This window comes from Sander lucioperca, chromosome 6 (assembly GCF_008315115.2).
Source record: "Sander lucioperca isolate FBNREF2018 chromosome 6, SLUC_FBN_1.2, whole genome shotgun sequence".
Classification (NCBI taxonomy): domain Eukaryota; kingdom Metazoa; phylum Chordata; class Actinopteri; order Perciformes; family Percidae; genus Sander; species Sander lucioperca.
Window position 1 is genome coordinate 19,120,310 of NC_050178.1, and position 13,438 is coordinate 19,133,747.

Sequence of the window (13,438 nt, forward strand, 5' to 3'; positions counted from 1 at the left end):
GTAACGTTACGAGGCAGAGAGCTGGCCGCTTAAGACAGCTGCATTCAGCTCGTTTTTTTGTGGACGACGTGGTGACGATGTGCTAAGTATTCCTTTAAAAAGTCTTACATTTAACTTGGAGAACCCTGGGCGTACCCTGAAATAAAGCTTCAAAGCTAGGAACTATTCGGTACAGACAAAAATCCCCAGAAGAAGCCATTTAAGCTTCGGATAGTAGCGCAGAGACGTTTATGCTCAACGCATTGTTTCTTGCTGTATTCTCCGAAACAAAATATCTCCGAATAAGCACGAAGTAATAGAGAAGAAGAGAGCGGAAGTAAAGGAAAGCAGACTGCCTGGCAACATTCGTAAACGCATCCATTATAAACACCGACGTACCGCCAAACATAACATTTATCTACTCTAATCGTTAACATGACTGTTGTTTATCTCCAAATCAAAATGAGTGTCTGCCGTTAACAACGCTCTTTCCGTGAAGCCGTTTTTTAGCTTTGATAAAACCATCTCTCATGTTTCTTCTTCCCAGTGTGGTGTCTCTCTCTGACCACGTATTTAAAGGAACACGCCAAGTTATTGGTACTTTGTCTTATTCACCGTATCCCCCAGTTAGATAAGTCCATATATACCCTTCTCATCTCTGTGTGTGTCGTAACTCTGTCTGACGCACCCACCGCTAGCTAGCTACTCCAACTCCAGGCGTTCTCAGGTGCTGCAAGCAAATCACTCCGCCCAAGTAGCAGAAGTAGCAGTGCTTCGCCTTCTGAGAAATAGTTCTTAGTATGTATACGGTTAGAAGATGGCTGTGTCTCATGTGACCTTGTTATTTGTACACGCTGTGACTATACAAATCACAACATGTAAATAGGAAAATGTTGGCGTTATTTTGTCACTTATTGGGAGCAGTAGGCTAACTGGAGCTTACGACACGCACGGAGATGAGAAGGGTGTGTATGGACTTATCTAACTCTGGGGGATACGGTGAATAAGCTAAAGTCCCAATAAGTCGGCGTGTTCCTTAAAGGCTGTTTGTCTGTCTGTGGTCTGTACATGGAGAATCAAACAGATGTTTGTAGAGGCAAACCTGCACTGCCAGTCTTTCCCAACTGAAGTGAAAGCGCAGCGCGCGCAGTGGGTGCGTAGTTAAAAAAATTCAGAGGTGCGCAACCACGCGCCGCGACAGCTTCAAGAGCCTTCGCGCTGGAAACGACATGATGACGTGGTGACGTCATTTTATGGCGCGGGAACACCGCGGCTACCATAAACCTCGCTTTGGTGTAAGCAGAACAGAGAGGTTTGTGAAAGAGGAGTCACCCGTCTCCTGACCAGTCTCACAGTACATTTACTCTGCTGGATGTTGAATACTTAATGACTGCTTACATAACTGCAATTTTCTCGAGTCTCTCTCCACTCCTGAAATAAACTGAAGCAAATGATTCTTATTCATTTCAAAACTAGTATTATCATATGAATATTTGATATTATGAAATTGTATTATGCCTCTGGGTTTATTTATGTATTAACTGTTGTGTGTATTGTGCTGTCATTTTACGGGACCATGAGTCCGTAATAAAGTCTTATTAAAGTCCCTGGCAGCAACAATCTGTTGCACTACTTATTTTATTATTTGTCCATTCCATCTCCCAAAATTGCAAACCGAGTCCTTTCTCATCTTTTAAAAAATGTCATTTCATTTATCTCCTTTCTGATTTATCTGGGGAACCAAATAGTTTTAATATCTGATATGCTCTTAGCTCTTATGTTGGATACCATTTGTGTTGTGTGGAGGAAATCTATATTTAATATTGGTTATCATAGTGTTTAAATAATTCCGCTTAAACCAGCAACAGTAAGTTGCGAAATCACTTGTCAATGGAATAATAATATTAATACGGACTAATGTGTGTTTGTGTGTGTGTGTTCATATTGCAGGAGCGTCCTCCTCCGGAGAAATGGCAGAAGTTGGACCACTCCAGAGATTACCGGAATGGAAACATGCTCAGAGAATACCAGTTAGAGGGAATGAACTGGTTACTGTTCAACTGGTACAACAGGTGAGTACTGCACACTAGAGCTGTAACACTTCCATATGTTGCTGTACGATTGTCACTGTAATGTAGTCTTGCATTGCCAGAACCTCCTCCGCAGCGCGTCCACACAGCATTCTGGGATGGGAGAAAAACGTGCTCTGGTTCATTGGCATTTCTTTAAACCAATCACAATCGTCTTGGGCGGTGCTAAACGTCAGACAGAGTCCCAGTGCCGCTGCAAAACAGCCTTGAGAAGGAACTTGTTTTGGAACGTGTATGTTCAAAAGTTGTTTTAGTCGTGCAACAGGAAACTCAGATTGGACAGATAGTCTAGCTAGCTGTCTGGATTCACCCTGCAGAGATCTGAGGAGCAGTTAACCAGTCCCTCCAGGATTTTTTTTGCGGCCTATTGTTGAGATTGTTGCGGCCCAAAATGCCTGATTTTGAGGGAGCTTTTGTAAAAAATTGCGATAAAAGTTGCAATGTCTTTTGTATTTTTGTTGCAATGAAGTTGCGAGAGACAGTCAAAGTTGCAAACAAAAGTTGTGATTTTTTTGTTGTTGGTATTATTCCTTAAAAATAAAATGGAAACTTGTTTTGGGGAGAATAAAACTATTCTGGGCTGAGTTTTCCTAGTAACCTTACCAAAAAGGCTCAGGATGCTGCAAATGTTGGTATAATATGAAAATGGCTGGTGGATTTAAGACAAAAAAATAATAATTTATTCAATTAATCAAAAGTGAACATTTCTGTCAGTGGCTTGTTGATCTTTACATTGTTAGTTAATTTCCTAACCTGGCCTGGGACACACATTCATACGGTTTGAGAGCTTGTCATTGCACTTACAATAACGAGCGTAGCTGTCCTCAATTTAGGTCATCGTGTACGTCGTGTGTGTGTGTGTGTGTGTGTGTGTGTGTGTGTGTGTGTGTGTGTGTGTGTGTGTGTGTGTGTGTGTGTGTGCGCGCGCGCGCGCGTGTGTGCGTGCGCGCGCGCGTGTGTGCGTGTGCGCCAGTCAGTCACAAATTCCTGGAGGGACTGGTTAACCATAGTCCTCATAAATCCACCAGAGTTTAGAATGCCGACACAAAGAAAGAGGAAGGTGACCCACATCCAGTCAAAAATAAGGGACATCCGGCGGATTTACCAGCAGCAATCCTGGAAGTGGAACGTCGTGTATATAGACTACTGTTCTGTGACCAAAATAATGTATTATTGTCATTTTTGTTGCATAGGTATGTATAGGGTTAAGTGCCAACAATTAAAATAATAATAACAACATATAGTCCGACCAATAATCAATTATATGATTACAATTTGGCATATCTAAACCAAATCAACAATTACCAGTCATAAGACTTAGGACCTTAGCTAATGTTAGCAATTAATTGTGGTTAAACAAAGAAACCCACTCATGTAAAGAAAAATTGACAATTATGTAGTAATTGTTACAGGCCTACTGCATGCAAACACTCTGGAACCAGCCATAGCAATTCAATTGGTAAAGGTTTAAACGGTGTAAAAAAACACACAAACACATTTGTATATAGGGTTAGGCAATAAATCGATATATCGAAATCGTGATATGAGACTGGATATCGTCTTAGATTTTGGATATTGTGATATGACACAAGTGTGATCTGTCCCTGGTTTTAATGGCTGGATTACAGTAAAGTGATGTCATTTTCTGAACTTACCAGACTGTTCTAGCTTTTCTATTATTTGCCTTTACCCACTTAGTTATTATATACACATTAATGATGATTATGTATCAAAAATGTTTTTTGAATGTGTAAATATTTCTTTGTAAGCACCAATTGTCAACCCTACAATATCGCCGCAATATCGATATTGAGGTATTTGGTCAACAATATCGTGATATTAGATTTTTTCCATATCGCCCAGCTCCATTTGTATACATTCACTGACCAAAGTTATTATGGTAAATCAAATTTAAAATGAAAAGTTGGGGTTGAATAAAACAACACCACTCCCTCAAAGACTCATGTCTCATAGACTCATACAAAAGTAATCCCTCTCAATCATCACGTATGATCCACTAGAAGTGTGTGGTGGTGTCTCTTATGTGCAAAACCCTGCCCTCTGCCTGAATTTTCTTATTTCGCTGTGTTCGGACATTTCTGTGCGTCGACCTCCTACATAAAAAAGTAGCAACCAGGTGCCAGATCATAAGCACCAATCCAAGAGGAAGCTGCGAAAACAGATGAAGCAGCACCGAAAAAATGCACACGTAGCGCCGCAAAAATGCCATGCGGACAAAGCTTGTTCCGAAACAAGACTGAATCTTGGGTTGGCTTTCTCCTGCTGTCGAGCACCGTAACCCCTGTTGAGTGGGGGGAGGAGGGGCCAACTTTGAATGTTGTGTTTACAAACTGCAACTGACAAATCCTCCTTCTGCCTTTAGGTGTATCTAAGAGTTCGTGCTTGCTGTAATTCTCCCCCCCCCCCCTTATACATTTTTGCGACAAATAGATCCCTTCTTAAAGCGGTTTCAAAAATCTACAGTGCTTGTTCTGTGTAAAGATGCATTTTAAAGTAGAGTCTGCGTTAGTTAGATAATGTAAGTATCTTCCAAAGTTAGTAAGAAATTCTCTCTTAGTGCCCCAAAGGATATTGAGCCACGGCAGAGGGATGGTAACACAAAGAGGATATTTTGTTACTGTAATTTCTATCCAATTTGGACTGCCGAAGCAGAATATTAGCTTCAATTTAACTTTGGAATGTAATTTAGCAAAGAACGAGATTGAACGATGATTGTGGATTTTTTTTCCCTTCATCACTTACAATGAAACTGCATTAGACGGGGTCTTTGTGGCCATTATTGACAGGAGAAACAATTACAGCACCCAAAGACGTTGTACATCCTCTCCTACCTGTACCGTTTCATCCCTCCTGTTCCATCAGCATTTTATATTAAGCATGGAGAAAACATACCAAAAATGACCAAAGAAAACATGTTTTACTTTGTTAAAGTAGAAATACAATCAGATATGTGTGTGTGTGTGTGTTAGGGCTGCACAATATATCGGTTTTTTTTTATCGTCATCGCGATATAAACTGGCGCAATATACATATCGCGAAAGGTTGCAACATATTGCAATAGACACTACGAGATTCTTTTATGTTAGTTGAAAGAAAATATCAGTAGACAACTGCATTTTAAAGTGTAACTGTCATTCTTTTTTAGTGGTGCCTGTTATTGTCAATTCAGTGTTCAATTTGTTCAATAAAAGAATGTTAGAAATTTTAGAAAAATCTTGTATTTGTTTTAAATTTACAAGCAATTTGTTGTATTTTAGAAGAATACTGAAAGCAACAGAAAGGCAGAACTGAGTACATTTTAATCTGTTAATTTATCGCTAATAATATCGTTATCGCAATATTCAACGTTATCGCGTATCGCATATTTTCCTCATATCGTGCAGCCATTGTGTGTGTGTGTGTGTGCGTATTTTTATTCCCCTCATCCATGACTATATGTGTGTCTGAGTGACCACATCATAGAACATCCTGACGCCACAAGCAGAACAGTAGCAGTAATACAATAAGACAATGCAAAAGTTAAACAATGTAAATGTTTAAATTATGTGTTCAACACTATTAAATATCTAGTGGTAATTCTCTTGAAAGGTGGATGCTTGCTGTTTCAGGGATTTGATCAAATGTAGCTGTTTTTCTTGAGACCTCTACAACTTATTCATGCCTGATGACACGGGGTTAATATAAACATAGTCAATGTGTTATGAGGAGACAAGTATGTTTACACAAATAGTAATGCATTAATTTGTTTGATTGTTGTAATCAGTGCATGTATTTTAGGATTATGGCAGAACGTAGTGCTCCCTCTGACCTCTCTTGCTCTCTCACTTTGCTTGTCTTCCTAGAAAAAACTGCATACTGGCCGATGAGATGGGGCTGGGAAAGACCATCCAGTCCATCACCTTTCTGTACGAGATCTTCAGCATGGGGATCCGCGGGCCCTTCCTCATCATCGCCCCCCTGTCCACCATCACCAACTGGGAGAGGGAGTTTCGCACGTGGACGCACATGAACGTCATCGTGTACCACGGCTCGCAGATCAGCCGGCAGATGATCCTGCAGTACGAGATGTTTTACAGAGACCCACAGGTAATCTTTGACAGGGATTGGCCAATTATCGGCCTGGCCAATTAACGGGGCCGATGTTTGGCAATTAGCGGATTATCTGTATTGGTGGTTTCTTTTTAACCGATAAAGTTAATTAATTAAAAAGTGTGCCACTTTGGCACCGCTACAGCTCTGTAACACTGATTCTCCACTGGGCACAACTGTGCTGCGTTCTGGCTGCATCCTCCTCAACGCGCCATACCACGCCGGGAGCGTCTGAGAAGCCGAGCGTCTTGCTGCCCGACGCGCAGTACTGTACTTTACAGAACAATCACGTGTTTATTAAGCTAGTATCCACCTTCCGCTCCAAGCTAGGGCTGTTGGAAGAATTCCGAAAGTCGAATATAATTTGAATAGTAAAAAAATCAATACTATTCGAATGCTGAAATTACTATTCGAATGTGATGTTTTTTATAAATAGGTTGGCTAACGTTAGCTAAAGCCTGGTTCACACGGCAGGATAATTAGGCCGATTTTAGCCCTGATTCACCTCTTCCAACAATCTTAAGGATGCTCCGATTATCATAAAATAATCTGATCAGATATTCCTGCCGTGTGTGGTGTGTTAAGACTGCTCTCGTCTGCTCGGAAGGACGTCGGGACCGCTCCGATCTTAAATTGGAGATATCCAACATGTTGGACTTTGGCCCGATTTCTCCTCGTGTGTGGTGTCCCCCGGGTACAAACGAGCATGTAGCCTGTGGACTGTGGCGTGTAGCCAATCAGAAATCACCGGGAAACAAAATCAAAACAGCCGGCAGCATGGCGCACCAGAAAGTCCGGTGGACGTCGGAGATGGAGGACCAACTCGTCGACCTGTGATAAAGTTTTTTTTTCCAGTTAAAAACAATCTACAAACTATCGCCACTGCATCCTCTTCGTCCGCCATGATTGTTTACTCTGAAGTCACGTTTGACCTCGAGGGATTTTGCGAGATTTCCCGTCTGACCTGGGAATGTTCGGGAGTCAAATCGGTTCGTGTGTGATGTGTTTATTTTGCCGTGTGCTGTGCACCACACACTGTACGACCAAAACTGTTAGATCCGTGATTTTTTATCGGCGTGCGTGGAGTCTCTCAGGATTGGAAAATCGGCCGACAATTTTAAAATTGTCCCGTGTGAACCAGGCTTAATCGCCCTCTTCTCATGTCACATCTGATGAATATAAAGTTTCGGGAGTGAGAAACAAAAGACATTGTGAGCTAACGTTGCGTACCGAGTAACCGAGCCAAAATGCTTATGTTATCATTAGTTAGCTCGTTCTGGTTTCCTAACTGCGTCGCAAGTTATAGGAGCTTAGCTACATGGAGACAGCTAAAGTTAATGTTAGCTGCCCTACAACTGTCAGAGTTAGCTTTGACTTCATATATTACCTTCTAGCAGCTGTATTCTCAGTAACGAGACAATCTGCAAGAAACATGTTGCTATAAATCACTAAAATAGTAGTGACAGCACCGTTTGGGTTAACCCTAACCCTTAATAACAGGCTGCATATGGGTATTAAATATTTGAATATTAAAAAAACATAAAAGAAATTCGAATGGTATTATAGAGGAAGACTGACAGCTCTACTCCAAGCACTCCTACAGTTAAACTCCATGCCTTCTCTTTTCTGGTGTTGTCCTAAAAAAAAAAATCTGTGATCATATTATGTTTTTTCTTCCTCTAAGATGAATCTCTCATTGTCCATGGTGTTGTAATGTTGAAATCTTTCCCGCATATCCGGTTACTCTGTTGTGAAACATCTGTCTTAAGTTGTTCCAGCTGTTATTTTTGATTAAGTGTTATCAGTTAGTCATTACATCTATTAGTCAAATTTATCTCTGGAAATTAATTCAGCACTATATTTTTTTAAATCGATACATCGTTGAAGTAATTTATTTGACATTTTCAAATATGAGGATTCATTGCTTGTCTGTTTTATATCTGCCCATTGAAGAGCTTCGTATGGTTGGGGGGACAGAACATGCAATATGAATATGATTACCTTCGGCTCCGAGTATTGGTGATGGACATTTTTCATTATATATTACCTTATCAGAAAATGAATTGACAGATAAATCAATTATGATAATAATCTCATCCTCTAAGCTGATTTAATTGTTCTCTGTCACGCAAACGTGCCTTTTCTGTTTCTGTTGTTATGAGTAACAGTGAGGAGAAATTCCTTCCAGCAAAACTCAGGGGAAACAAGTGCAAACTCTTTGCATGCAGTGTGGAGTTGTTCAGGTCGGTCAAGAGAGCGATATATTCGCAGTAGAGCAGGTTTTATTTGCTGAAAAGCGATTTCAATTTGAAATGTCTTGTGGCTTGCATTGCAAATTGGTTCATTTTGTGTCTTCCGATTATTGATTAAGATAGAGTAGAGATAGATGAAGGTCTGTGTCTGCAGGGTGCAGGGAGGACATTGTAGGTATAGGTTATGAAAGTATATCGACGACAAAAGATTTGAGAAAGCTGAAAACAAATTCTGAGCATAAATTGAATTTGTAAGATTTGTGCCACACCAATTCTGCATGAATTCATAAAAACAGAAGAACAAGAAAAAAGAAAACCCTACCTCTGGTTGAGAAAATCACCATAGAAATAGAGGTTAACATGAAGCTAACATGGCCGCTATAATGTATAGCTAGTAACCACTTTTAAATGAAGTTGTCTCTCAAACTTAGTCTCCCATTATGGCTCAAACACTAGATAATTTGCGAACACATTGAATGTTATTTTAGTGTGATTTTTATTTTTATTTTTTATTATTATTTCCTGTATACATACGTGCACATATTTAGTGGTGGGTTTATTTTTCAATAATAAAAATATGCAATTTCACATGATTTTGGACCATTATTATTACCATAGCTGTGTCTGATTGTTGAAAAAGCTAGAGAAGATAATTAAAGCCAAAACCATCCACTGAAGACCAATTACAATCATTAGGTCTGAGTCATTTAATCAAGTCATTTAGTTAGTTTTAATGCTCACATTGATTTTACATTCATTTGGCTTAGGTGCTGCGCCTAAGCCTTAAAATGGTAGGGAAAACCCTGACAACATTTGGATTGTCCTGAACAAGCTGATGTTTATGTGGGAGTGATTTTATTATCAATGCTTCCACATTTTTGAGACTCTTGAACACTTCCCATTGAACTACTGCTCCATCTGTGAAATAAAGACATAGTTGACCAGCTTCTACTGACATAAGCACGAGGAGGATTTTTTTAAATTTTTTAATTCCTTTAAGGTTACAGTTAGAGAGTTTTATATTTTTATGGTGTCACTGATGATGTGACAGACATCCAAAGCACAATCCTCATGCCCCTCTCTTTCTTATCGACCTCTTTTTCCCTTGTCTTCACTCTCCCTGCAGTGTGGCTCCATCTCTGGCCATGCTGGATCATTATCTTTAAAATATACATATGCACTAGTGTAACAGGTTTATTATTGCTGCATGTGTCTCAGATGAAGTCCTTATTACAATACTGTATGCCAGTGATTCCCAACCAGGTGTGCTAGTTCCCCAGGGGTTACTTCTGCCAGTGCCAGAGGGTACATGGAAAGATTGTAGTGCAGCTCAACTAATTTGAAAAAATAGAAATTATGATTTGATTAAAAAAATGTATCAGCTGTAACACCTTGACACAGGAATTTTAAACAGGTAGCTAAATGTAATGAATACATGAATGGCAGTTGAAAGAGTCAGCTAAAACTACTAACCAAACAGTTCAAATAGTTAGCTAAAACTACTGACCAACAGTTCAAATAGTTAGCTAAAACTACTGACCAACAGTTCAAATAGTTAGCTAAAACTACTGAATCAGCAGTTCAAATAGTTAGCTAAAACTACTGAAAGAACAGTTCAAATAGTTAAAACTACTGACCAACAGTTCAAATAGTTAGCTAAAACTACTGAATCAGCAATTCAAATAGTTAGCTAAAAGTAAAGGATAAATGGTTTAAACATTGAGCTTCACTCACATGTACTGTAGTAGTAGTAGGATTGCTGACCAGACCAACCTAAATATCTACAGTTCTGTTATATACAAAAAATAAACAATATCCACTTTTACATAATAAATAGTGTTATACACAAGTTCATCTGACAGGGCTGTGGGGGTACCTCAGACCAAAAAGGTTGGAAATCACTACTTTATGCAGCTACTTGTTCTGACTTTGGCCTTCTGCAGATATCCTAGGGGAATTGATATTAATTTTGGTCATGCCTGATGAATTCACCCATTCAGCAGTTTCAACATTTTAGCAGGCATTTAGTGTTTTTTTTGGAAGTTAGAAGTGAAAGGAGACAGTGAAGAATACCAGAGTGAGGCGGGACATGCATCGCAGCTGCATGAGATCCATCCCTAGACCCTGATCATTTAAATGTTCCTTCCTTAGGGTAACACTATCCCAGGTGTGCTGAAGTTCCACGGGGTGATCACCACCTTCGAGATGATCATGGCTGACTCTCCGGAGCTGAAGAAGCTCCAGTGGCGCTGCGTGGTGATCGACGAAGCCCACCGCCTGAAAAACAGGAACTGCAAACTACTGGAGGGACTCAAACTCATGAACCTGGTGTGTGTGCGTGTGCGTGTGTGTGATATGAATAGAATGTACATTACCTTTTAAGTTTCGCATTGCAGCTGTAGGAATTAGCCAATTGTTCTTGTTTCCTCTCCTTCTTTCTCGTAGGAAATTGTTTTAATAAACCCCATGGGATAATCTTTCAGTTCAGTTTGAATAAATGTTATTATAATTAGCAGGTTGTATGCGATGTGTGGTGTTTTCTAAAGCTAACCGTGTCCCATGTTTCTAACAGGAACACAAGGTTCTGCTGACAGGGACCCCTTTGCAGAACTCAGTGGAGGAGTTGTTCAGCCTGTTGAATTTCCTGGAGCCGCTGCAGTTTCCTTCCGAAAGCACCTTCCTGGAAGAATTCGGAGACCTCAAAACAGATGAACAGGTATGTTATGATAAGTGTTTTCATGTAGCTACAGGAAGATGTGGTGTTTGTATAAAATGCATCCTGACATTGCTTCCTTTTTCACTGTCCCTGTGTTGTTGTTGCTTGGGATCAGCTCTCATTTTTTTCTTTTCTCAAAACAAACTCTTAGTTTGGACATGACATGGCTTTTTTCCCAGACAAAAAAGAAATCTGTGCATAAACACTTGCGTTTCTATCACATTGACACCCCCTTCCTGTGTTCTCTGCAACAGGTGAAGAAGCTTCAGGCCATTCTGAAGCCCATGATGTTGAGGAGACTGAAGGACGACGTAGAAAAAAACCTGGCGCCTAAACAAGAGACCATCATAGAGGTACGTTTTCTATATTTAAATGGTTACACTTTAATTGAAGGTATCTACATAAGATGAATTGAACAAGTCATAAACAAGTCATAAACGTTTATGACATAATGCCTTTGTCATTAAGTGTCATTCGTTTTTTTGGCATGAGAAGTTAGGGTTAGAGTTAAAGTTCATGTGTCTCTTATTTTAGATACCTTCAAGTAAAGTGTTACCGTTTAAATTAGCACCAAGCTCTTTCCATTGCTGGAAAAATCTTCTTTTTTGTTTTGGCTGAATGATTTATGTACAGTAATATCAGGACAAAAGCTTCATTAATGTGGCTACAATCATGATTGCTGTCATTCCTGGGGAATCTTTTTTTTTTTATTTTAATCACACTTAAAATCGAAATGAAATGAAATTGTTAATTAATTAACATGAAAAAACAAACAAGCTCAGTGGTTTGCACTGTTACCTCAGAGCAGGAGGATGCTCGGTTCAAACTACAGCTATGACGATATATGTCCTCAAAACGGTATAAATGTATCGTCATTTTTTTTTCTTCTATATCGTTTCTATCGCAATGTCAAAAAAAGCCAGCGGCCGAAACTACGTTACGGCAATATTTATACGTCATTTAGACGACACCTTACGTTATGATCCTTGCACGTTGTGTTCATTTTGCACTAAAGCTCTTAATAAAATGAGAAAGAAATCTTCCGATGTATACTTTTTATTTGTCTGAAGGTTAATTCAAACAGGAGATTACAAAAATAGGCTTCATCATGTGATTATTTAATATACTATTTATTACCAGAAAACATGCTAGATCACGATATGATATATTGGGCTAGAAGATTTTTGCCCAGCTGTAGTTAAAACAAATGCAGCTTAGGTGAATTAGAATCTCTTAAAGTGCTTAGTCGCAAAATATGATTGTGTTTGTACATATAAATACAATAGATGAATGGTTAGATGGTTTTAGTATTGTCCAGTATTCTACTTTGGAAACTAAAATCACACGTCATGTACAGTAGGATTGACTGAAGTTACTAGAAAACACACAACAGAAGTCCTGTATTACCAGCCTGTATACTAAAAACAACTTTTTTTCCTCCTGGTGGTCCTGCAGGTGGAGCTGACCAACATTCAAAAGAAATATTACCGAGCCATCTTAGAGAAGAACTTCTCCTTCCTGTCCAAAGGAGCAAACCAGCACAACATGCCCAACCTCATTAACACCATGATGGAGCTCCGCAAGTGCTGCAACCACCCCTACCTTATCACAGGTGACGCACGCACACACGCAGGCAAAAACTATATGACATGCTCTGATTTGATGCAGTAGTCCAGCCATTGTCAACTGGCGGCCCGTGGGCCACATCCGGCACGCCAAAGCTTTCAGTCCGGCCCGCAGAATAATCATGAATTCAGAAAATGTAAAGAGGAAAAAATGCGTTCTGGTATTTAGCATTTCAAGCATGTACAGCAGGTAACATTACACAGGTAGAGCGCAAACCCAGCCCCCTGTATTTGCATCTCTATTCACATGCCGGGATTCTGTACAGCGATGCCCGCGCTCCACACACACAGCTGAGCCAAGAGGTATGCATACACAACACGCAGTACCTGACTGGGAACGATACAGAGAGGATTACCAACGGCCGCTGGCGCAGATGAACTAACGCTAGGCTCGTTACTGTAAGGCTACAATTAAACCTTTGTGAGTACAAAGTCAATACATCAATACCCACTCACCTGTCTATAGGCATAAACATGTAGAAAGCAGTATTTCAATCTACTCTGTCTGCGCAGTCCACTCTTGTCCACCGTGCTGCGTTACGCAAACACAGCTCTACTCTGCAAATAGCAAATTTTTACAAACAAGCTAAAACAAAAGCTGGCGGTTTGTAGTATAACTACAATATATATACAATATATAATAACATTTTGACGGATTCTTGTAAA

At 39.8% G+C, this 13,438-nt stretch overlaps 1 protein-coding gene across 5 annotated transcripts in view; it reads left to right on the forward strand.

The window, feature by feature from the left end:
- Positions 1-13,438, forward strand: part of chd6 (chromodomain helicase DNA binding protein 6) — a 162,258-nt gene that overhangs the window by 97,809 nt on the left and 51,011 nt on the right. For all 5 annotated transcript variants that reach the window (XM_031277203.2, XM_031277200.2, XM_031277204.2 and 2 more), the window contains 6 exons: positions 1,930-2,051; positions 5,933-6,176; positions 10,583-10,759; positions 11,004-11,147; positions 11,402-11,500; positions 12,603-12,759. In XM_031277203.2, coding sequence (XP_031133063.1) covers positions 1,930-2,051; positions 5,933-6,176; positions 10,583-10,759; positions 11,004-11,147; positions 11,402-11,500; positions 12,603-12,759 — 943 coding nt within the window. The remainder of the gene's footprint in view (positions 1-1,929; positions 2,052-5,932; positions 6,177-10,582; positions 10,760-11,003; positions 11,148-11,401; positions 11,501-12,602; positions 12,760-13,438) is intronic.